General features: G+C 45.1%; 2 protein-coding genes and 1 long non-coding RNA gene across 4 annotated transcripts; all 3 read left to right on the plus strand.

The window, feature by feature from the left end:
• Positions 1-5,839: 5,839 nt before the first annotated feature.
• LOC136452377 (uncharacterized) lies at positions 5,840-8,648 on the plus strand. The gene is made up of 3 exons (XM_066452992.1): positions 5,840-6,198; positions 6,594-6,716; positions 8,104-8,648. The coding sequence occupies exons 1-3, from the start codon at positions 6,006-6,008 to the stop codon at positions 8,319-8,321; spliced, it is 534 nt and encodes a 177-aa protein (XP_066309089.1). The 5' UTR covers positions 5,840-6,005; the 3' UTR covers positions 8,322-8,648.
• An 8,262-nt stretch (positions 8,649-16,910) lies between these two features.
• Positions 16,911-18,388, plus strand: LOC136452378 (uncharacterized). Of its 2 annotated transcripts, XR_010758813.1 has the most exons (4): positions 16,911-17,224; positions 17,502-17,628; positions 17,956-18,014; positions 18,202-18,388. It is a non-coding gene; the product is annotated as an uncharacterized lncRNA (long non-coding RNA). The 2 variants fall into 2 exon arrangements; XR_010758814.1 differs by lacking the exon at positions 17,956-18,014.
• Positions 18,389-19,436: 1,048 nt separating this feature from the next.
• LOC136454791 (uncharacterized) lies at positions 19,437-20,798 on the plus strand. The gene has a single exon (XM_066455075.1). It carries the CDS (start codon positions 19,437-19,439, stop codon positions 20,796-20,798), a length of 1,362 nt encoding a protein of 453 aa, XP_066311172.1.
• The last annotated feature ends 2,685 nt before the right edge of the window (positions 20,799-23,483 follow it).

Consider the following 23,483-nt stretch of genomic DNA (forward strand, 5'->3'; position numbering starts at 1 on the left):
ATAAGATTGTACCTTAGTGGCCTTAGCCATGAAGCATGATAAAGATTCAAAGAGAGAAGGCTTCTCATTGATTGCAATGCTTGCAAGAACCTTCTTCTTGGTGGTTTTGTGATCATCACTATCATTATCATCATCACTTGAGGAAGCATCACTATCCCAAGTGACTATATATGAACCACCCTTCTTCTTCTTGAAAGCCATCTTGTCCTTCTTCTCTTTCTTTTCCTTCTTGTCCTTCTTCTTGTTCTTCTTGTTGTCATCATCATTGTCGCTATTGTATGGGCATTGAGTAACAAGATGATCTTTGCTTCCACACTTGAAGCACCTTCTTGACTCTTCTTTGTTCTTGGATGAAGACTTCTTCCTTCTAGCATGGTAGCCCTTCTTCACCATGAACTTGCCAAATCTCTTGACAAAGAGAGCCATCTTCTCATCATCATCATCATCCCATGAATCATCATCTTCACTTGATGTTTCTTGCTTAGCTTTGCCCTTGGATGATGTGGCCTTGAATGCCACACTCTTCTTCTTCTCATCCTTCTTCTCATCTTTCTTCTCCTTCTTTTCTTCCTTCTCATCTTCATCTCTATATGTATCATCGGTCATGATGTCTCCCAACACTTGGTTTAGTGTCATGGTGTCCAAACCACTCCTCACTAGAATTGTGACCAATGTGCCTTGTCCTTCACCTCTTCTCCAAGTGCTTTGAGATCATTGATAAGCACTTGAAGCCTATGAAACATCTCCGGCACACTCTCATCCTCCTTCATCTTGAAGCTTGTAAACTTCTCTTTGAGAATGTAAGCCTTTGCACCCTTCACGGCTTGAGTGCCCTTAAATGATTCTTTCAACTTCTTCCATACCTCATGAGCCATCCCAATATTCTTGATTTGCTCAAATGTTCTCTCATCAATTGCATCATGAATAGCACTTAGAGCAATACCATTGTTTTGGAGAAGCACTTCTTCGACGGCGGTGGGATTCTTCGGATCACCAATCTCAATTTTGGTTTCTACCATCTTCCACACCTTTCTATTGATTGATTTGATGTGTGTGGTCATATTTGACTTCCAATAAGGATAATTTGTACAATCAAATTGGGGTGGCTTCTTAGTGTTGTTGATTTGAGCCATTTTTATACTGAAGGTTGTTAAGCCTCAAATAACGGTGACCTCGGCTCTAATACCACTTGTAAGGTCCTAATAGCTAGAGGGAGGGGTGAATAGCTTAATAAAAATTTCTACAACAACACTTAACAAAATAGTTAGATAATTATGAGGCGAAGCAAGTGTTGCGTTAGCCTACTCAAAATGCAAGCCACCTATCATAATTCTTGTTTAGATAGTCTCTTTTCACACAATTGCTATAACACTACTCTATGCTAGTGTGCTCTCAAAGGCTAACTAAAGAGCCACACTAACCAAGCAAGCAAGCTCTCACAACTAACTACACTAAAGAGCTTGTCAACTAGTTTGCGGTAAAGTAAAGAGAGTGATCAAGAAGGTTATACCGCCGTATAGATGAATAAACCAATCAATCACAAGGATGAATAACAATGAAGACTAATCACCTCGGAATCAATGATGAATACAATGATTTTTACCGAGGTTCACTTGCTTGTCGGTAAGCTAGTCCTCGTTATGGCGATTCACTCACTTAGAGGTTCACGCGCTAATTGGCTTCACACGCCAAACCCTCAATAGGGTGCCGCACAACCAACACAAGATGAGGATCACACAAGCCACGAGCAATCCACTAGAGTACCTTTTGGTGCTCTATCGGGGAAAGGTCAAGAACCCCTCACAATCACCATGATCGGAGCCGGAGACAATCACCACCCTCCGCTCAACGATCCTCGCTGCTCCAAGCCATCTAGGTGGCGGCAACCACTAAGAGTAACAAGTGAAATCCATAGCGAAACACGAACACCAAGTGCCTCTAGATGCAATCACTCAAGCAATGCACTTGGATTACTCCTAATCTCACTATGATGATGAATCAATGATGGTGATGAGTGGGAGGGCTTTGGCTAAGCTCATAAGGTTGCTATGTCAATGAAAATGGCTAAAGATATGAGCCATAGCTGGCTATGGGGCTTAAATAGAAGCCCCCATGAAATAGAGCCATTATACCCCTTCACTGGGCATAACACGGGCCGACCGGACGCTCCGGTCCAACTGATCGGACACTGCTCCTCAGCGTCCGGTCGCCTGATGGCGTCCACATGTCCCCTGCGTTCAAGAGTGAACGTTTGATCTCAACGATCGAGAAGTTGACCGGACGCTCCGACAGAGCTGACCGGACGTTAGACTCTCAGCGTCCGGTCATTTACAGTAAGGGTGCAAAACAAGTTTTTGCCAACCAGACTTGTCCGGTCATGCTTGACCAGACATAGCCCAGCGTTCGGTGCTTAACCCTAATTGTTGTGTCGACCGACAACATGACCGGACGTAGCCCTTCAGCGTCCGGCAGCAAAGCGACCTAGCGTCCGGTCAGTTGACCGACGCCAGCGTCATTGCGACCAACTCTATTTCACTTCTAACTTCTCCACCCTTGCTCAAAAGTGCCAACCATCAAGTGTATCACCTTATGCACATGTGTTAGCATATTTTTACAAACATTTTCAAGGGTGTTAGCATTCCACTAGATCCTAAATGCATATGCAATGAGTTAGAGCATCTAGTGGCACTTTGATAACCGTATTCTGATATGAGTTTCACCCCTCTTAATAGTACGGCTATCAAACCTAAATGTGATCACACTATCTAAGTGTCTTGATCACCAAAACAAAATAGCTCCTACAAATTATACCTTTGCCTTGAGCTTTTTGTTTTTCTCTTTTTTCTTTTCAAGTTTAAGCCCTTGATCATCGCCATGCCATCACCATTGTCATGTTATGATCTTCATTAGCTTCTCCACTTGAAGTGTGCTACCTATCTCATGATCACTTGATAAACTAGGTTAGCACTTAGGGTTTCATCAATTCACCAAAACCAAACAAGAGCTTTTAGGTGGCGCAGATGAGACCAGCGGCGGCGCAGGGCGGGCACAGCCGGCGCAGTCGAGGCATAGCTGAGTGGGGCGGGCGCAGCCGATGGGCGAGCGCGGCGTGGCTAGAAACCAGTGGTTTCTTCCCAATGGTGTTTTCATCAATTCTTCCTACATTGGGTGAAGAGAAGACGTCCTAGGGCAGCCTCGCACAGTGGCACAACACAGCCGGGGAAGAAGGTCGCATGATATGGGATTCTGGGGCCTCAGCCAAATTTTAGTCTTCTGTATCTACCAGAGGGGTACATTGGACATAGGGAGAAAAAACTGACACAGTCAAACCAGTCAACTAACAGATAATCAATGAAAATAGACGGCAGTGCCATTTAAGAAAGAAAATTTTAACTTGATGCCAAATAGGAAAGTTCAAATTTTCGAGTACCAAATACAAAACACTGATTTATTTCAGTGTCAAATAGATAATTCTCCCTAGAATATATGAAGGAAATATCAAAGACAAAGAGGACGTGGAAAAACTCATCATCGTGGGAGGTTGGTTAGGGGGGAATGTGTTGTATATGAGCTCAAAATCAAGATGATGAAGTTATCTAAAAAATCAAGATAAAAAAAATCGACCGGATGCAGAAAATGTCAACTGGATTTTGATTCGGCGGCAAGAGAATTATGCTAGCTTTTTTTCTTCATTGATTGATTATTTTATATAAACAGACTCTACAACCTTTTCCTCGAGAGAAAGACATATAGTACTAATTTCTTCAACGATTCGATTGCTTGGATTTGGAAACAGAAATGCTCTTCTCATAATGTCCGTCCGTCCGGACGCAACCTTTCTAGACCTGAGGACCAGCCCAATATGCCTGTTGCGAGCAGCTAGTCGTAGGCGTAGTTATTTTAAGGCGGCTGTCGCCACTAGGAACTCGTGAAAAGCTTCACCTCTTTTGAGAAGCTCCTGCACCACACCTTGCCCCGCCCGCCCTTCCCTCTCAAGGCCTCCAGACTTCCTTCTAGTCTCCCACTCTCTCGTTCCGCTTGTTGCTGCTACTGTTGGGCTACTGCTAGTGATAGGGGTCCCAGGGCCCTTCAAGTTTCTGGGTGGGCGACAAGCATATGGTGGGCATTGGGTGGGGGAAGGAGGAGGAAGAGGAGCAGCTGTAGATTTGGAAGCGTAGAGGCAGAGGCAAAGGCTGAAGCAAGATGTCCTATGGGCCTGGACGAAAGGAGGTGGAGGAGGATGGCAACGACCGTGTGGGTGCTAATCATGGCGGCCTGCTCTGCAGTGATGCACTGGACCCTACGCTAGGAGAGTACGGACCGCACCAAGGAGCCACCTCCACCGTAGGGGTGCGTCACCGTGGGGGACCGTACCCGCCCACCCTGTCACCAGGAGTCGTGCAGCCGCTCGGGGGGCCATCGCTGCCCACCCGCTGGCATCCCCTCACTGCGCCACTCCATAGCGTCGAGCTCCATGTCTACGAGTCTTCATTTGTCCGAGCAACAAGTATATGTTGTACTTGAAACGCATGTTGTAAACTTATGTTTCTGTGTTTCAAATATTTTAGAGGTATGCTGCAATTGTTTCACGCGAATATTGCAAAAGTAGACTGGGATGTTGAATATATTGCAATGGTTGTACACTTATGTTGCAAGCGTTTGTTCCAAATGTTTCATTCGTTTTTTCAGACATGTTGCAAGTGTGTTTGTTTGGATGCTGCATATGTTCACACATATGTTGCAAGTATTTTATCTGAATGTTGTCTATGTTTTACAATGGTTTTTAAGTGTTTTTCAGGTGTTTTTGCGAGTGTTTCAGATGCATGTTTTAAGTGCTTTTATCTGTACGTATGTTGTATGTGTTGCATCTGGATATTTTTAAAATAGATCGGGTGTTGCATCTTTCTCCTTGCTTTCTACTGTCTCGCTTCGGTGTCTTCTCCCGGTGTTGGCTAGGCATCCGCCACGCACCTCTCTCTCTTCTCGATGCTGCTGGTAACGTTGGGCCCCGCGTGGACATATGAAACGGCGCGAGAACAACCATGGGCCTATGAGGCTGATGCACGGAGGTGACATAAGACGACGTGTACTGGTCTACAATAATAATTTATCGGAAGAGGTCGTGCGGACATGAAAGGTCGTGCGAGTCGTGCGCACTATCAGGTGACGGAGTCGTTTGGCCTAGCAAGGTGGTGTTTGGTTCGTGCGCACTATCAGGTGACGGAGTCGTTTGGCCTAGCAAGGTGGTGTTTGGTTCTTTAGTCGCTCCTAAAATTCATATCACATCGAATATTTAGATACTAATAAAGAGCATTAAATATAGATTAATTACAAAACCAATTACATAGATAGAGGCTAATTTGCGAGATGATTTTTAAAGCCTAATTAATCTGTAATTAGCACATAGTTACTGTAGCACCACGTTGTCAAATCATAAACTAATTAGGCTTAAAAGATTCGTCTCGTAAATTAGTCGTAAGTTGTGTAATTAGTTTCGTAATTAGTCTATATTTAATACTCTATATATGTGTCTAAACATTCAATGTGACAGAAATTTTAGATGACCGATAGAAACCAAACACCCCCTAGCTGCCACTCAGGAAGTATCAGTATCATTTTCTACCTAAAATCCTATATAAAAAAAAGGAGAATAAAGAACGGACACGATCTGGTTGCAAGTGCACGCAACACAACTGGTACATCTTTGTCTCTTTGCAGTCTGCCGCTCCACCGTGGCTGGAGAATGGACCCCACACGACAGCGAGAGGAGCCGGGAACAGCCAAACGGCTCAAGAGCCGGGAGCAGGGTTTTTGGCTGGGAGACCCGGACGGACGGACCCAAGAAGTCCCCAACCGGCAACCGCACCAGGACCAGAGAGGAAGGTCAGCCAAACGCCACCGCCGCCGGGCTCGTGCCGCACGCAGCTCTCAACTCTCTGACGCCTCCTCCTCCGTCGACTCCGGCGAGAGAGACGCAAACCAAGGAGTGAGGCGGGAGCGCGAAGATGGGCGCGGGGGACGGCGAGGTCGCTGCGAGCAAAGAGAAGGGCAGCGGCGGCGTCGAGCGGACGTCGCTGGACGGCGTGCGGGATAAGAACGTGATGCAGCTCAAGAAGCTTAATACGGCGCTCTTCCCTGTCCGCTACAACGAAAAATACTACCAGGACGCCATCGCCTCCAAGGATTTCTCCAAACTAGGTGCGCCATCCACTCCTCTATCCGACCTCCGTCTCCCTCCTCTGTTCTCTGCTCTATGCCACGATTGCACCCCTTGAGTCATTGGATCTATGATTGGCGTCCAAAAGGACGAGCTGTTGCGGCGAGATTGAGAAGACGCCGTTAGGATTCAGACGAATGTGATGTGTAAAAAGGGATGATTTGTTTGGTTAGGCCCGATCTTGGACGGTCATGGTAGCTGTGTTGTTTACGCTGGGTAATGAAGTGTGATTGCCCTGCACGGATGCATTTGGGGGCAGATGTGATTATATTGATTCATCTATTGGGTCAGCTGATTATGTGTGAAATTGGTTGCTGCCCCACTTGATGAGTGATGCCAGACAGCTGAACTGTTGTTTTCCTGCATTTGTCTGCAGCTTACTACAGCGATATTTGTGTTGGCGCGATAGCTTGTCGCTTGGAGAAGAAGGAAGGAGGGGCAGTCCGAGTTTACATCATGACCTTGGGTGTACTGGCACCTTATCGCGGTCTTGGTATTGGTGAGTTTTCCCTCTTCTGATTCACTTTTTGCAGTTATTTGAAGAGACCGACCAACCTGTTTGCCATGATGTTTGCAATGTCTCGGAAGTCAGATACGTGTGCATCATCATTGATTTCAATAGATGTGCTGTGATTATATCTTGAGTCTGCACACATCTATTCCTGATAATTGCGTCAAACTAATATCAATTTTATTGTTGTTGTATATGTATTGCAATGCCCCATTCTCATTTTTTTTACAACCTAACTTCAACTGTATTCACAATGCTCTAACATTATCTTCTTTCAACACAACCTAAAATGGTAGTATGTGCTTACCAACTTCACAAACAGTGCTGATGTGTTGTAGGTCATCGTATAAGCTGTTTAGTTGGCACTATTATTGTTAAAGTGATACCTTCTGTAAGACTATGTGAAAAATTGAACTGCTATTTATTTGCTAGAGCTGTTCCAAATTGATGATGCAATTTATGTTACTAGCAGTGTCTTCTCAGCTTGCTTGCATTTAGCTACTAGGCTTTCATCTCCTAGTAGAGTTGGTGCGTATTGCTGCTGCTTTTCCCAAGTGTCAATGCTTAAGCAATGATCTGCAAGTGTCACTACATAGAAGTTAAAATTAGTTTGCTTATCTTTGGGAGCATTTTTTAGCACAGAAACCTCATGCTAGATAATCGGTGTTATTACTTGTAGATTTTCCATATCAAGGTAAAGGTAACATACATTTTAACTTCACAGGAAAGGTTAAATAATCATTATGAAATAACTGTGTAGCATGATAATAACTTTTTGTAGATTTTGCCAGTAATCGTGTACTTTCTTTTTAAGCCCTGAGTCTGGAGCCCATAAGGTCAGCCTTTACGGCTAGTCTCTTTCCCTAAACATAGTCATTTTTACTCACTTGATTGTTCTAGACTCCACTAAATACTAAGGTACACCACTATTGACCCTGCTATTTATTTTCTTGCTGTCGAGTTTCATAGATTCCAGATGGACTTTTAGGGGCTATGATCAAATCTAACACTACATGGGACCTAATGCGGCAATTTTTGCTGTTTACACTTTTGAGTCAATTGTAGAAGCTAAAAAGTTCAACTTGATGTGTTCTTAGAAATCCTTAATGTGCACAAGAAAACATCAGGAAATCTTGAATCTGGTATTCCTTGGGCAACTTCTGTTAGCTACCTGTACTGTACTTGCTCCTGAAGACGGATGCTAGTTGAAAAAGAATATGAATATTGTGTTTTTTTTGGGTTGACTTCCCATGGCTGAGCTACAAATCACAAAAAAGAAAACACCACTCTGAATTATTTTTGCACTATGTGCATAAAGTTGTACTACATAATAAGATCTATGCCATCTTATATTTGGCCGATTTTATGTTGACAGGGACAAAGCTGTTGAATCATGTGTTCGATCTCTCAGCAAAGCAGAACATCTCCGAGATATACTTGCATGTTCAGACCAACAACGACGATGCAATCGCTTTTTACAAGAAGTTTGGGTTCGAAATAACACAGACAATACATAACTACTACATGAACATAACGCCACCGGATTGCTACGTTCTTACGAAATTTATTGGCCAGGCTGCTACAAAGAAATGAGCAGCCGCCCTGCCACCTTTGGGAGACCACTGCCACCAGAGTTATGCTGGAGATAGTTGAGATCCGGTCACAGTTTGTGCTGTGCTTTCATTTTTGTGATCTCGAACGCCGCAGACATCTGAGTAGCCTTTGCTACAGCACTGAGACATCATTTACATTGAGACTCATCTTGCTTCAGGGCATGGATTCGTGCCTTAACAGTTTCCATTTGCTGCTTTCGTGGGAGAGTTATGATCTTATAGGTCTCTGTTTGCCCATTCGGGCTTTGTATTTTGATGAATCACGATGTCAGGATGTTCTGCATGCTCATTTTGGTTGAGCTGTGACGATTCAGTTGTTCATGCTCGGCCATCATTCTTTTGCATAGACATGCTAAGATAATCCCCGATCTTGAAATACTGCAAGCAGATTAGCCAAAGGTAAGGAAACGTGTGTGCGCCTTCTGAGACTTTCGTCAAAGGATCGGGATGTTGTCTCGAGGGGATAGATAGGTGTTTCTAGAAGAATCTTTCAAAGTTCAAAGCAGCGGATTAGAATAACTACGTAGGTTACACAGATTTGTCCGTAGCTTATGCACGTATGTGTAAGTTATGCAGAAATCTGTGTAGGCTACGCGGTTCAAACGTGTTGGTGCGTTGCAACGGAAGAATAATAAGTAAGTTATCAAACGTTGATGAGAGGACAAAAATATTACATACTTATTTTTTTTATCTTTTCTATAAAATTTAAAAGCTATAATTTATTTTATGACCATAACATCTATAATATAGGTTAATATTGATAATAATATGGCAACGCCCAACTAAGTTTTTTTATTCAATTAAAAATAACCTTGATAGATCTTTTTTCTTCTGCTGTAAGGCACATAAATATTTACCTATAAATATATTCTAACGTTAATGTTTATAGTATCCATGTGTTGGTAGAATTAGATATCAAGTTTCGTGACTTCTTTTGATGATCCATAAAGATATGTGATTTTAATATGAGTAAAGTCGGTAAGGAGTTAGTTGTAGTCGGAGACCTCTTTTCATTTTCATGTGGCATCCCTTGTCGAGAATTATACTGGTATATACATATAGTATGGAGATATATTTATTTTGATTAGATTGAACGATAAATTGTTTAAGATTTTAGTTCACGGTTTAAGGCCCCGTTTGGCAGGGCTTCTCCACCGGCTTTAGGAGCCGTTTGGAGCCGTTTTCTACCAAACGGGGTAAAGTAAAATAGCTTTACTTGTGAAGCCCCTAAAAACATGCTCTCACAGTGATTTGGGGTGGGATGGAGCAAAAAAAAAAAAGGCTTCTCCCGGCTCCTCCTCCAGGCCCCTAAAAACATGCTCTCACAGAGAAGCCATTTTGCCAAACGGTTTACCAAAACTGCTTCAGCTCCACTGGTGGAACTGTTCGTGGAGCTGAAGCAAAAAAAAAAAAAGGCTTTACTAGTGAAGTGAAGCCCTGCCAAACGGGGCCTAAGTTGTCGGACCATCAGCTGATTTAGGCTCTAATAATAATAGGTTTTATTTCTAATAATAACTTAGTGGTAAGAATATTTGTTTATTAGAATTAGATAAGAGTCAAGGGTATGCTCATAATACTATTTTATTATTTATTTTTAATGTTTAAAAAACCAAGAGATACTATTAATTTTAAAAAAGAAAGAACAAATAACGGGAAGAGCAGCATGGACCGGGAGCGGGGAAAACGAACGGAGGGCGGCATGGACTGGAGCCGATCAGCGGGACATGGGAGAAAACTGAGAAAGACATGGAATAGGACACCGGAACGTCGGGAAAAAAGGGAGACACAGGAACACCACGGAATCGGACGCGCGGAACGCTGAAAAAAAGGGGATAACGGTGTTCTTACCTGGTCTAGTAAGTCAATTATGATTTTGTCTCTACTTTTTTAATTTTATGTTTTTACTCTTGTTATTTTAAACTGAATGGTTCGTTTGTCCCTGCTTCTCACGTCCGTCAAATTAACATGGATTAAACGAATTAAAAAAATTCTAAATCTGAAAAGTAAGGGCTAAATGACTATAATGCCCCTTATCCTTATCTCCTCATCCATCCTAGACTGAAGCACGGGCGTCGTCTGTCTGCATCGGGTTCGGGCTGTTCGTGAGTGCGGGTTTCCGGCGGCGGCTGCAGAAGCACCGAAGGGGAGGCCGTGGCTCTAGAGCATGGACGCGGGAAGGGGCTGCCTCCTGGTTGTGGGCGCGGGGCCACGGCTCTAGGTGCGGGCACGACCTTCCTCCAGGCGCTGCGGCCGTGCGAGCTCGCGGCACGGCGGGTGCCGCTGGGCGGGCATCGCGGCATGGCCGGCGGGCTTGAGGGAGAGGGAGGACCTCCTCGCCCAGATCCACGCCGCCGAAGAAGGAGACAGAGGAGCTCCTCGGTCCCCGTGCCGCGCCGTCGCTGGAGGGAGGAGATAGGGGGCTCCCCGTGCCGCCACCGGATCCGACGTCCCCGCGCCGAGCTGCCACCGGATCCGTCGTCCACGCGCCGCACCATCGCCGGAGGGAGGAGAGAGGGTGCTCGATCCCCCGCACCACCACTAGATCTGGCCGGGGGAGTGGCGGCAGCGGCGGAAGAACCAGCAGGGCGGGGCTGCCTCCTGGCCGCGGCGGCTGCATCGGCGGGGCGCGCGGCTTCCTCCAGGCGGCCGCGGGGAGGTCGCGACGACCGCTCGAGGGTCTCGGCGTGCGCGGAACGCATGGACGAGCAGGCCACCACCACCTGTAGCTCGGCGCGCCGTGAGGGCCAAGGCCAGGGATGTTCGAGCGCGCGCTCTCCGTCGTCGGCGCCGCCTTCATCTCAGCTATCATCGTCAACCCTCTAGATGTCGTCAAGGTTGGTTCCCCCGGGCACTCACTCCCTCGCTCACGCAGGACTCTCCTCCTCCCCCGAGAGTGTTTGTGTGCGTCCGCTTCGGCGTCTAACGCGTTTCCCGTGTCTCGATGCAGACGAGGTTGCAGGCCTAGACGACAGGGGTGCTGTACCACCAGCCTGCCCAGATGGCGGCGCTTGGCCTGGATGCGGTGAGGAAGCCGATTCATTCTGTTCTGCGCTGCGCGTGGTTTGAATTTGACAGTGGCTAACTCAGTGGCTGATCTCTGCTTCGAGTGCCTGTGTGGTGGGCTGCTGTCATGGTCCCTGTGGGATTGGCCAAGTCAGTGGTGTGATCCAAATGTTTGTAGCTATGTTCATCTGCCAGTTATTGTCGTTTTGCTTGTTTGGCATGCAAATTTCAGGACATGGTTTTTGTTATTTTCATGCTTGGCCAGGAAGGCGGGTAAGGAATGACATGGATTGGTTTATGTTTGTGCTAGTTATCAGTGGGCTGCTCAACCAACCTGAACCGGGTGCATTGCGTAGACTCTTCTTAGTTCATGTCCTTCAACTGCTTGTTCAACGAGCAGGTTTGGATACTTGGTTAGTTCGTCAGGGGTGTTCAGTTATTGCACAATGCGGGATTTGGCTGCATTTTGTTACTTTTTGGTATATATACAAGTTATAGTTGTATTGGTGTACTTATTTGTTAATGTAATCATTACTAACCAACCTGTTCAATGCTTTTCAGAGGGAGGGGAAGAGGAGGGCGAACAGGAGGAAGGCTAGCTAGTTTGTTAGGTCTCTAGGCCTTAAATGAGATGGATGTAGCTTTTTGTGCTTCATATTATTGTCATGATGCTATATTTATCAATATTAAATTTGAGTTTAAATAATTGCAAGTTGTGCCAAATATGTTTGACCAAATTTAATCAATTGTCAGCATACAATAAAAAAAGTCTAATTCTAAATCAGGGTAAAATCACAATTAGGCATAACAAACAGAGGTAAAATCGCATGGGCATTCATGTCCTTTTGTATAAAGTTTAACACCGTTAGGGGTGGATGACGGAGTAGGGGCAAACTGGTGCTTCGTGAATGACACAGTATGGGTAAATTCACAAAGTCAAAAAAATAGGGGCAAAATCACAATTTTGATACAAAACAAGGGTGCAAACGCAAGAGCCCCAAAAAAATCCGAGAGCCTGTGACCGAGTTATAGCAGGTAATTGGGCTGGACGAAAAAACTGATGCCAGGAATTTTGTCTCTTTAGTATTAGGGATAGATTTGCTATAGAGTTCTAGCTCAAACTGGACTTGGAGATATGCGTGAAGTTACCTGTACTCATAAATAGGCACAACCAAGCATAAATCAAATAAAAGACTCAAGAGTGAAAGCACAAACCAAATTACCAAAGTGAAGACATGATAATTTGCTTTCTTAAGTTCGGCTCCTTCCAAGCAAAGACCTATGTCTCAGTTGAGGAAGCTCCAAACGACCCAAGTATGAAGCTTAAGCAATGTCTGTTCCAACCATCTTCTTTGCTTCACTATTGGACTTTCTTCCCTTATGGAGGTGAAGTCAAAGCCTTCACGATTTCCCGTAGCTTACCACAAGTACGGGAGCTCGTCGGACAACTCCTTGCCGTCTATGAGACTTTTCCTCCAAGAGTAACAAATGCTTCGTGAACAATTAACAAAATTACAAGTGCTTAAGCATTTGGTAGCTTACTTTTGCTTTTGATCACTAAATCTCTCAATCCAACTCATTAGAATTCACACAAAACTCACAAACCACACATATAGAGGTTGGGGAGAGCTAGAGAGGCAATTGGATCAACGATATGGGCACGGGTGAGAAGCAACAACCCCTCCAACTAAAGGGGAGGGAGCACTCACAAAAACTAGCAGTTATGTCACTCAAAGTGCGAGATTCACTTAAAAAGTGCATAACCTACGTACTTGAACAAAAACTAGCCGTTGAAACTGAAAAAACTAGCTGTTGGACCTGAGTATGCTTAACTTATGCACAAGTCAATAACCTATGCAATTGAATAGAACAACCTAGGCCACTTTGCAAAATAATAGCCGAAAGGTTCTAGACCTCTAATTTGGTTTTGGCGATTATTGATGATACAATCATTGGCACTAACGTTTGTTTTGCAGCGGCATTACTTAGTGAGGTCACAATGATGGATGTTGATTGTGCTCTTATATTTTTCATGCCCCTAATTATAGTTTTCAAAGGATACGTGTGACGACTAAGGACAAGCTAGTTCTAAGTATCATTTAGTGTGGAGAGACACTTATAGTAGTTTGGGTTCTTATTTCCTCCTTTATTATAAGTAAAAGCCTAGGTTTAGTTTTGGTAACTGTGACAACACTTGTGCAGGTCTCCTAACAGAATTTTGGCAGGGCAGTCAGTGAAATCGGCTAGACCGATTTTGGCAGACTATTGCAAATTAGTTTTTAATTGCTTACTTATTCACCCCCGCTATAGGCACAAGCTTAGTCTTTCAAAACATATTTCAAATTTTGATTTTTTTCAAACATATTTAGGAAAACCTTTTTAACTCTATTTTAAAAACCGCTTTAAACTATATTTTGAGAAATCATTTAAAATATCTCATCTGACATCTTTTTATGCTCTATTTTTAAATGGCCATTTTGAAACTATTTTCAGTCAAGTCTTGAATTTTGAAAGGTATAACAAATATTTTTTGAAACATTTTGAATCTAACTAAAACATATTTGAGATTATATTTTGGAATATGTTTTAAACTATTTTGGGAAATTAGACCCTTTTGTAAACATATTTTAAAATGTTTTCAAGACTTTCTCAAACTAAATCTTGCACTTTTAGAGCTAGTGTTTGAAACAAAATTGTGAAGTTTTATTCTTGAAAATAGAATAAAACCTATTCGTGGCTTGATCAAATTTTATAAATTCATTTATACACCATAAAGCTAATGCAACGGCATGAATGTAAGCAAAAAAATTACATTAAATATTTTAAAAAATATATAAAAAGCCACGTTTTCATTCTCTGAATTGAAAACAAACTAAATACTTTCAGACAATTTTAGAAAGAATATTAAAATCATCTTGGCGACATTGCTACTAGCTTGGTGGGTGAGGTTATCCGGATCACATTAATTATTATCTTTTGATCTTATGTCAATGCAAAAAAAAACTAGACCACACTATTATTTTTCACTATCTATGCATTGGAAGATTAATGTCGACGTTGTTGAGGTCAAAATTAGATGGATTGGGTGGCTCAAACTCCACAAGGTGATAGTAGCTCCTCATTGTTGCTATAAGGGCCTATTTATAACATCATCATCTTCAAAATTTGTGGAGTTAGAATTAAAATTGGTCCACTGAGAACATTTGGATGCATGTAACAATTTATTTTAGGCTACAAACTCTAAATCTACATGAGCCATGAAGCTTGAGCTCCCCAAATAGTCATTAAGTTATTTCTATGGTGTCAAGAGAAGGGAGGGGTGTAGGAGAAATATGACATAAATACACAGTTCCCTTATGGTTTGTAGGGGTGAGAAGGGGGATCTAAGAATGAGATTTGTAACAGTAATCAAATAGTGTCAACATAGTTTGTGGAAGTCCATCAACTCTTCAAAATTGTTAGTTTGTTGTTGTGATAGCAATCATGACTTGATGAAATATCTTAATGGTGAATGGTGCCAACCAACCTAGTAGGACGGCGAAAGAACTCAACGATATTGACTACTATAACTATAATTATAACGGTACTATCAATTTCAATATAAATTCAGTAAAACTGGAATCCTTTATGTGAAACATTATGGATCTACTATGCACTTGTGGTAGAACACTGCTTGTTTCTCATGTTAACACATTTAGGAATTACTTGTTTGAGCTGCAACTTTTGGGCTTTTGGCTCAAAAGCTGACTTTCTGTCCTTTAGCTTCTGGTTGTTGGCTTTTTGTCCTTGACTTTTATAATAAATTTTTAGTTTCTCAGTAAAAACTGGCTTTCCAACTTTTGAAAAAACAGAACCGATTGTGTCAATTTCTGGCTGGCAAAAGCCAACAAAAAGTTAAAACAAACATTTACTTATACAGTAAGCAATCACTACAAGAAATATCCTTATACATGATGGTTTAGAGATGACGTTAAAAGAAATTGTCATAGAAAGTCCTTATCTGTGGGGGCTACACCCGTGGGTGCGCTCGCGCGCACCCGCCAGCAAGACAAAAAATCCCCCGGATGATTCGGCTCAAATCGCCCGGGGGCTAGGGGGCTCCTGTCGGGTTCATAAACCCGGGGTCCCTCGAGGACCGGCTTCCACGCCCGGGCTCGGCCCAGGAAAACAACATATAGTTCATGGGCCGGCCCAAAAATCTAAAACCCAGCGGGCCGGAAGGATAGTCCGGTCGCCAACCGGAAGGTCTACCCAAAAAGAACAAGCATCCGCTCGTCAACTTCTTCGGCCCACCTCTCCGACCGGAGCACTCGCTTCAGGCACCAGCCGTCTCCAAGCAGTCTCTCCAATCGGAAGGCCTGACCCAAAACACTGCTTCCTACTCTGACCCCGTGACTCCGACCCTGCAACCGGGGCTCGTGGGAACCCTGCTCACCGCTCTTCTCCGACCGGCGCACTGAGAGCCGTCCGACTGGGGACACCACGTTCGGAAGGAACTAGAAGACGTGTGGAGAAAGGCAAGACATGGCTCACAAGTCAAAACCACTGTACCAGGGACCATACCCTGCACGAAATAGTGCTCTGCAGCCACCCTAACACAAAGTATTGTAGGGGCCGCTAAAAACTCCCATACGGTAAGCCCCCCGTGTGTCTCTGGACATCGATCGCAGTATGGGCTCCAGGATTTGCCATACCGGGTGAACATAGCGCGGCTCCTCACATGCCACTAGGCATCCAGAAGTATTTGCAGGTACCGGCGTCCATCCTTCCTGAAGAAGATAGCTCGACCTCCCGTGCGCATCTGACATTCTACAACGACATCAACAATGTTGAGGGCGCCTACCATTATCCAGTCTTCATCAGCGTGGGCAACAAGGCTTAGAAACATCCGTACTCTCTCTCTCTCACCTGTAAAGCCATCCCCTTCATCTATAAAAGGGGATGCACTCCCTCCTACGAAGGAAACAGACTTCTTCAAGACCAGAGTTCCTCAGATCGACATCAACACCCCACAACCGTAGAACCACCAAACTCCGACCGCAACCCTTCCGGTCGGAGCCAACCGAACCTCTTGTACACCCCATCTTTCTCTCTCTCGTTTGTAACCCCACTACCGACATCGAGCACCTGGGCTCAGGAATAAAGTCACCGACCGACCCCGACTGGACGTAGGGCACGTTGCCCGAACCAGTATAAATCTTGTGTCATTGAGTGCTAGGCCACCTCCGATCACAATGTACAACAAAACTATAAATATTCACTAGTTGATCACTTTCTGCACCGACAGTTTGTATATGAGGTGATAGAACGCTCTAAACTGTGACGGTTTGTAATAAAAAAATAAAAAAGAAAACAAAATTTCTAAACCTAATCCACCAGCCTTCCTCCCATAGTCTACACATATCCATCTACCGCGTCCCCCTTCCCATCTGCCGCCACCCGCATCCACCGTACACGCCCCTCCCCATCCACCGCCATCCATAGCCACCGCATGCCCCTGTCCCCGAGACTTTAGGTCTCATGCCTCCCCTGTGCGGGCACCTCCCCTACGTGGGTGGGCCGCGCGGCGATGGCGGCAGCGCGCCCCTCCCCAACGCGGGAGGACATAGCGGCCGCGGCGGCGCGCCCCTCCCGGGCGCGGGTAGGCATAGCAGGGGCGGAGACGTGCCCTTCCCCGGCGCGGGCACGTAGAGCGGCGGCGGGTTCGCGCGCCTCCCCTACGCGGCCGGACCGCATAGCACCAGCAGCGGTGCGCCCCTCCCCGGCACAGGAAGGCACAGTTGGGCCGGCGACGCGCCGTTCCCCGACACGGGCGGGCAAAGCCCCGGGGCGGGCAGGCGCCGCCCAGGTGTGGCCGTCCCAGTCGCGGCGAATCTTAAGGTTCCCTGCTTGATCTGAAATTGACTATTGAAATTTTTTTCTTAGCCTGAGCTTTCTGTTGATTATCATCTATTTTCGATGTGACTGCTATTGTTCACCTTAGCCATTATACTGATGCACTGAAATTGACTATTCTGTTCTGTTTATATGTTATCTCTCCTTTTAGACTCCTGAAAAATGACTCCAGGAAGCTGTCATATTTTGTTGTGTCCTTTCCATTTCCAAAGATCTTACCAGTTTCCTATATGAACCTACTGATTCATTATCTATTTTTCAGCAATAAAGGCCTACATCCACCATGCAGTAGAAGTGGAAATTTCAAAGATCTTTGGTCGAAGTGCTACCTGAAGGCTTTTTGAGAACACCACCTTGCTGAAAGACTGGAAATTGACAAATAAACAAAGGTATATACATGTTAATGGTGGAGATTGGATCTCGCTTAACTGTGTACCTCTTTATTTCATCAAACTAGCATTTTGGTGGAGACTAACTTGAATGTGCAGAGCAGTTGGTCCCATCCTATTTTCAGAATGGTATATCATCTTTAATGTGTGATTACACCTTCATTTACCAGTGTGAAGTAAATAATATTGTATATAATCTTTAGTCTATAATTACACCTACTGAATTATTACTACTTGTGCGCTGGTTTGCATGGGAAATTTGGTATTGACAAAGCTGCATTCTTTTACATGCTAGTGCTATAAAAAATGGTTTTATGTTAAATGCAGAAAAATGGTTTGCCACAGCATTGTCAACTCCATAGAGTAATCAAAGATTTCTTGATCAGGTTGGTCACTTGTTGGTTTTTCTACCACACGCTAGTACCGCAACCATCAGTTTTATTTGTTAGTACAGAGCTTGACTAGTGCAATCCTAGAACAATCGACTTTGATTGTTTCCTGATAAATAGATAGCATTTGTTTTTAGAATCTTTACTCAGAACTAACTTATTTCATATTCACATTGATTTTCAGGTAGCTCTGGGAGGTGCTCGGTAGCACATCATATGGACAGCAAGCCAATTGGATTCTTAGAGATGGAATCTTAGTTCATATGTTTGTTTATTTTAGACTCCCTAGAGATGAAATCTTAGTTCAGACGTACTTGTTAGTTTGGCTGTGAATTGATTGTTCTCAAACTATACGTGACAATAGTGGACATGCCAAGAAATGAAAGAATCAATGTTTGTTTGTATGATTGGTGTATTATGAGATGTGTTGCATGTTAATGCATTGATGATTTCGCACTAATATGTGATGTTCTTTTTCGTCACTATGGTCTAGATCTTGGCTTGGATCTGGGTTGTGTATAATAGACAGACAACTAATCCATAACGAACTCAAATGTCAATCTATGATGGCTCAATTTGGGTCAACAAATGTATGACGCGGGATACATGACTTTTTTTTCGATCGTCATGGTGAGTTAACTGTGACTTATTTTTGCTTGTCCGTGACCAAAGTAAACCGTCATGTATAGGGGTATTTTTTGTAGTGAATCAACCCACATTTTTTTAAAAAAAATAACTCTCAGCTGTCATCAAAGTGGTATTTTAAGTATGTTGTTATTCATCCAACTAGCAGTTTGACAGATCACATCAATTCCAATGATTGAGATATAGTTTTGTAGCAAGAAATGAATTCGAAAAATTGGACTCAAAAGAATTATTAACTAATTATCAATATATACTAAGATATGTTTTGACCAACGTGAAAGGCACGGCATATTGCAATATTTTATATTGGTATAGATAGAATAACCATAGCTGGAGACTAAAAATGGCTGCTAATCAAGACTTGCTTCAATGGTAGTGTGGTAGTTTAAGGATGCTAATAAATACACTATGTGTTTCCAAAAATACTAATCATTGGCAAATAGATATGCATAGTCCAGATCAATTAAAAAGAATTTTCTTTTGTTACACAAATTTTATTTGCAAGCTTTCTAGTGGTTATTGACAACTGGGCCCATTTTGGACGCACAAAAGAATGACCCACTGCTCAGTGACTTGTGGTAAGAAGTTATACACATGTTTTTCACGCCTTCAAAATCTCATGAGATTTCTTTTGTTTTGTGCCTAAATTTCTTCTATATAAGGGGTAGGAGTGGCTGCCTTCGTTCTCACCAAAACACACCTGTTCCCACTCACAAGAAAACATTCCTTATCTTGCTCACATATTGGTTGTAGTAGTTTCGAGTTCTCCATTCCATGATGCCGAGGAGGGATAGGAGGTCAGGAGTGAGATTCATTGAGGATGGTAGGGACCGGAGCCTCACATTCTTCAAGAGGCGCTCTGGGCTGTTCAAGGCGGCATCTGATCTCTCCACCCTCACCGGCGCAAGGGTTGCGATGGTGTTGGAGTCCGAACATGGGAAGTTTTCTTCCTTCGGCACCCCAGAAGCTAGCCCCATACTTGATGCTTTCCTTTTAGGGAGTGCACCAACGGATCTTGATACCAGTGAAGCAGAGAAGGCTTCAATTACCAACTTGCAGAATGAGGTGTTCCAGCTGGAGAAAGACAAGACCATGGAGGATAAGAGGAAGAAGGAGAGCATGGCGCGGACCAACGAGAAGATCCAGGAGGCCTCAAAGATGGCCAAGTATGTTTATGGTAACATAGAGGATCTTGATGCCACTGAGCTCTTTGACATGTATCGCGAGCTCTCACGAGTAAAGCAAGAGATCAATGATCGCTTGCCTACCTTGCTCCACGAGGACAAAGTAGAAGCCGGTGGTCGTCTTAGAGATCCATCACTGCTGCAGCCCACTTGGTGGCGTTCCATGCCTCCTCCACAAGTTGCGACACCACCAAAGTATCCATGGACTCCCTTCCAAGCTTGCTTCCAGCAACATCCATGGTCGTCCTCATCTGCATCAGTGCTAGCAAGGTCAGGCTCCTCGCTTCCAAACTCGGTGATCCTTCCATCACCGCAGGTACCACAAAATCCGCTGCAACATTACTACCCTCTGGCACCACATACTCCTTCCACTTCCAGTGTGCAATTCCAAGCACCCAAGACGCCACCAGCACCTATGGAAGCAGCCCACAACCCTTACAGCTATCACATCCGTGGGATAGACATCAATGGTAACAGCTCACACCCATTCTCATTATCACCTATACTGTCTTCATCGACGACACCCCAGCCATCATCGTTGCAAACAACTCCACCATCAGATGATTCATCTCCTCTATCGTTGTCACCGCAAATTTCATCCCCGCTGCATCTAGGGTCGTCGTCCCAAAAGCTTCCTTTCAGTGTACAGAATTACAACACTGTGCAGCCACCTCAACACTATGCAAATGTTGGCTCAACTTCAATCCGTACTCATCAACTGTTCTATAGCAACTTATCATCACCTGAACTAAATGTTGAGTTGGGAAACATCGATAAGAGTGGAGGCACCCAGGTTGGCGGTGGACACAATGAGAGATTTGGTTTGTCTAGCCCTCAACAAAGTGACGGCGGCTTTGACGGGGTGATGCCGAAGTCCTTTTCTGCTGGAGAAAGCTCTGGTGGTGGTCATGCAAGAGGCAATCTTGGTGGCCTCAAGTTCCCTTGGTACTAGTTCGTGCAAGAATTGTTGTAGTTGGTTTGTCGTGTCGTTTTCAGTAATTTCAATTAGCAAGTTAGCTAGCTTGTCATTAGGCAAGTATATGAGGTTTAGGTCGTCGTCGTCCAGTCAGTCTTCTTTTATTTGAGCACTGGTGCATGTATATGGGTGTACTATTGAGGGCCAACTCTTGAAGTTTGTTTCATGAGTTTGATCCTTATTACATCTCTGCAATGCTTTTGAAATCTTCCATGTTATTAATTATAAATGAATTGTTGGGTTGAGAATGAAACGATATTGTTTGTTTACATAATGTCCGGGTCCATGTGTCCGGGATGGAGTCAGGAGTCTGCATACCAATACGACTCTCAGAGCGCCAAACCAAACCTGTCCTAGAGATGCAAGACACTAGTAGATGCTCAATCGTCTCATCCACCGTTGACTTGTTGTGACAACATTTGGAATCCTCAGAAAAAAAAAACTTTTGGAATCCTCACAGGAGCCGGGTCTAAAATCGGTTGGAAATCTATCTCCGTGTGCAGGTAGATTACGGACAGTACAGATAGATTACGAGTCATGGTTAACACGGACACCCATGTGTTGATAGCATAATTTGGATGCCCCAGGTTTATCGTGAAATTTGTTTTTTTTTTGGCAATGTTCTGTTCATAGGCTACTGCAATATTTCTATTGGCGGATTTAATGTTTGAGATAATAAATCGGTCGCTGACAAGTATTCTGATGAATTTGTTAGCTAGTCTAGCAGCAGCATGCAAGAGGAGCAAAAAGACGTTCTTCTGGATTGGCAAGTGCTGGCTGGTGGCAGTTTGACATCACGCTGTAGGCGCTGGTGAAGGAGTACGATCAGCATATGCATGTGCAATCAGGCGTCATTTTGATGGATATACCGGAGCATACGTATGTTGGAGAAAGCAAGCAAGAGAGATCTCAGAGGAAGGGAACGGAAAAGGATTTTGCATCTATTAGTTATTTGTCCTTGGCTGGGCTAACACGGAAAGTTCCAATCGGACTCTGAGACATATCATATACGTATGACCAGATCAGTTAGGAATAGGAATATTCTATTAGGCTTGTACAAGCGATGATTAATCTTGTACGTATACGTATAGGACTCCTCTATTGCCGTAGACCAGGCACCCTATATATATTTTGTATGGGGCATGGCCGATTGCCTGATCAATCGACATATACACAATATATATTATTTTTTCATCTACGTTTTCTTTTAGCATAGTAGTTAGTAGTTCTTGCCGAGCCCTATCTTCCCTAGGGATTGGTTCATCTTTTCCGTTTTGCGCTGAAAAACGGTCGGCTACCCTCCACGAAAGCGAGAACTTTGCTTGGAAACGGATAGCTGAGTTTTGCGCTGAAAAACTCAGCTCTTTTGTACTGTGATTTGCGATCCGAACCAATCCAAGATTTCTCCAACACGATCCCGATGAACACTGCAGATCGAGAGCCGCTGAAGAAGAGAGCATCCAACTATAGCAGTGGTGGTGGCAGAATCTCCGCCGGCGACCCTTATGCGTCTTCACCGTCCAAGAAGAAACGGATGGCCGATAACAGTGTCGTTGATGCCAAGACCAACGATACCACCGGAGCCTTGGAGGCTCCAGTTCCGCGCCAACTGCGCCCCGTGCCAGCTGCAGCTTCACGGGAACTGGCAGCGGAACTCCCAGCGCCAGCAGCAGCTTCGCCGGAGCCCGCAGCAGGCAACGCCGTGTCCGAGTCCGACGAAGAGAATAAGCGGTTGAGCAAGGGAAAGTGGCTAGCCAGGGAAGAGAGCAGCCGCAGCCTGATTACGGTTACGCCGCAGCCGCCGGTGAAGAAGCTGATGCACGATGGGATCCGTAGCTTCGTCCCCCTCCCCCAGCAGTTGCGTGATGAGCACCGTCATGCCGCCGCCGCTGCCGCCGCCGCCGAGGCGGACGACTACGCGCCGTTGCCGTTGCACGGGTCCCCCGCCCTGAGCTCGGCGCTGAAGCGGCGCCTCGCGGAGCTGGGCGCCACGCGGCCGTGGCTGGTGCACAGCAAGACCCTCCACAAGAGCGACGTAGACGAGAACCAGAACCGGCTGCTGGTGTCGTGCAAGCGCGGGAGCGGGACGGAGGACTGCCCCATCACCCGGTGCTTCTCGCCCGCCGAGCTGGAGCGCGTGAAGAAGAAGCACGCCGGGCTGGCGGTCACGGCCCTGGACCGGGACGGCGTCCCGTACGCGCTCACCTGCAAGTTCCTCGACTCCAACAACGGCTACCGGTTCATCTCCGAGTGGAAGCACTTCCTCATCCGGAACGGCATGAACCTGGACTCCCAGAAGCACAAGCTCTGGACGCGCGACGTCGAGGTGGAGCTGTGGGCGTTCCGGTCGCGCCAGCTGCCGTTCCAGCCTCAGCTCGACGCCGAGGGGAAGGTGGTCACGGTAACAACCAAAGATGAGGACGGCAAGAAGGTCACGGTCGTCCAGCGGATATCCCACCACTTGGAGGAGGACGGCGCCCTCGGCCTTCTCCTGCTGCACCACGAGAACAGGAGACGCGTCGTCAAGAGGGAGGAGGAGGAGGACGACGACGACTGGAAGGGGCCATCGTCGCCGCCGTCGGTGGCCCGTAAGAAGGGCAAGCAAAAAATTGGCAAGCAGGGCGCGTCGGCGTCACCGGTGGCGCTTCCCGCACCTGTTGT

The sequence above is a fragment of the Miscanthus floridulus genome, chromosome 5 (assembly GCF_019320115.1).
Source record: "Miscanthus floridulus cultivar M001 chromosome 5, ASM1932011v1, whole genome shotgun sequence".
Classification (NCBI taxonomy): Eukaryota; Viridiplantae; Streptophyta; class Magnoliopsida; order Poales; family Poaceae; genus Miscanthus; species Miscanthus floridulus.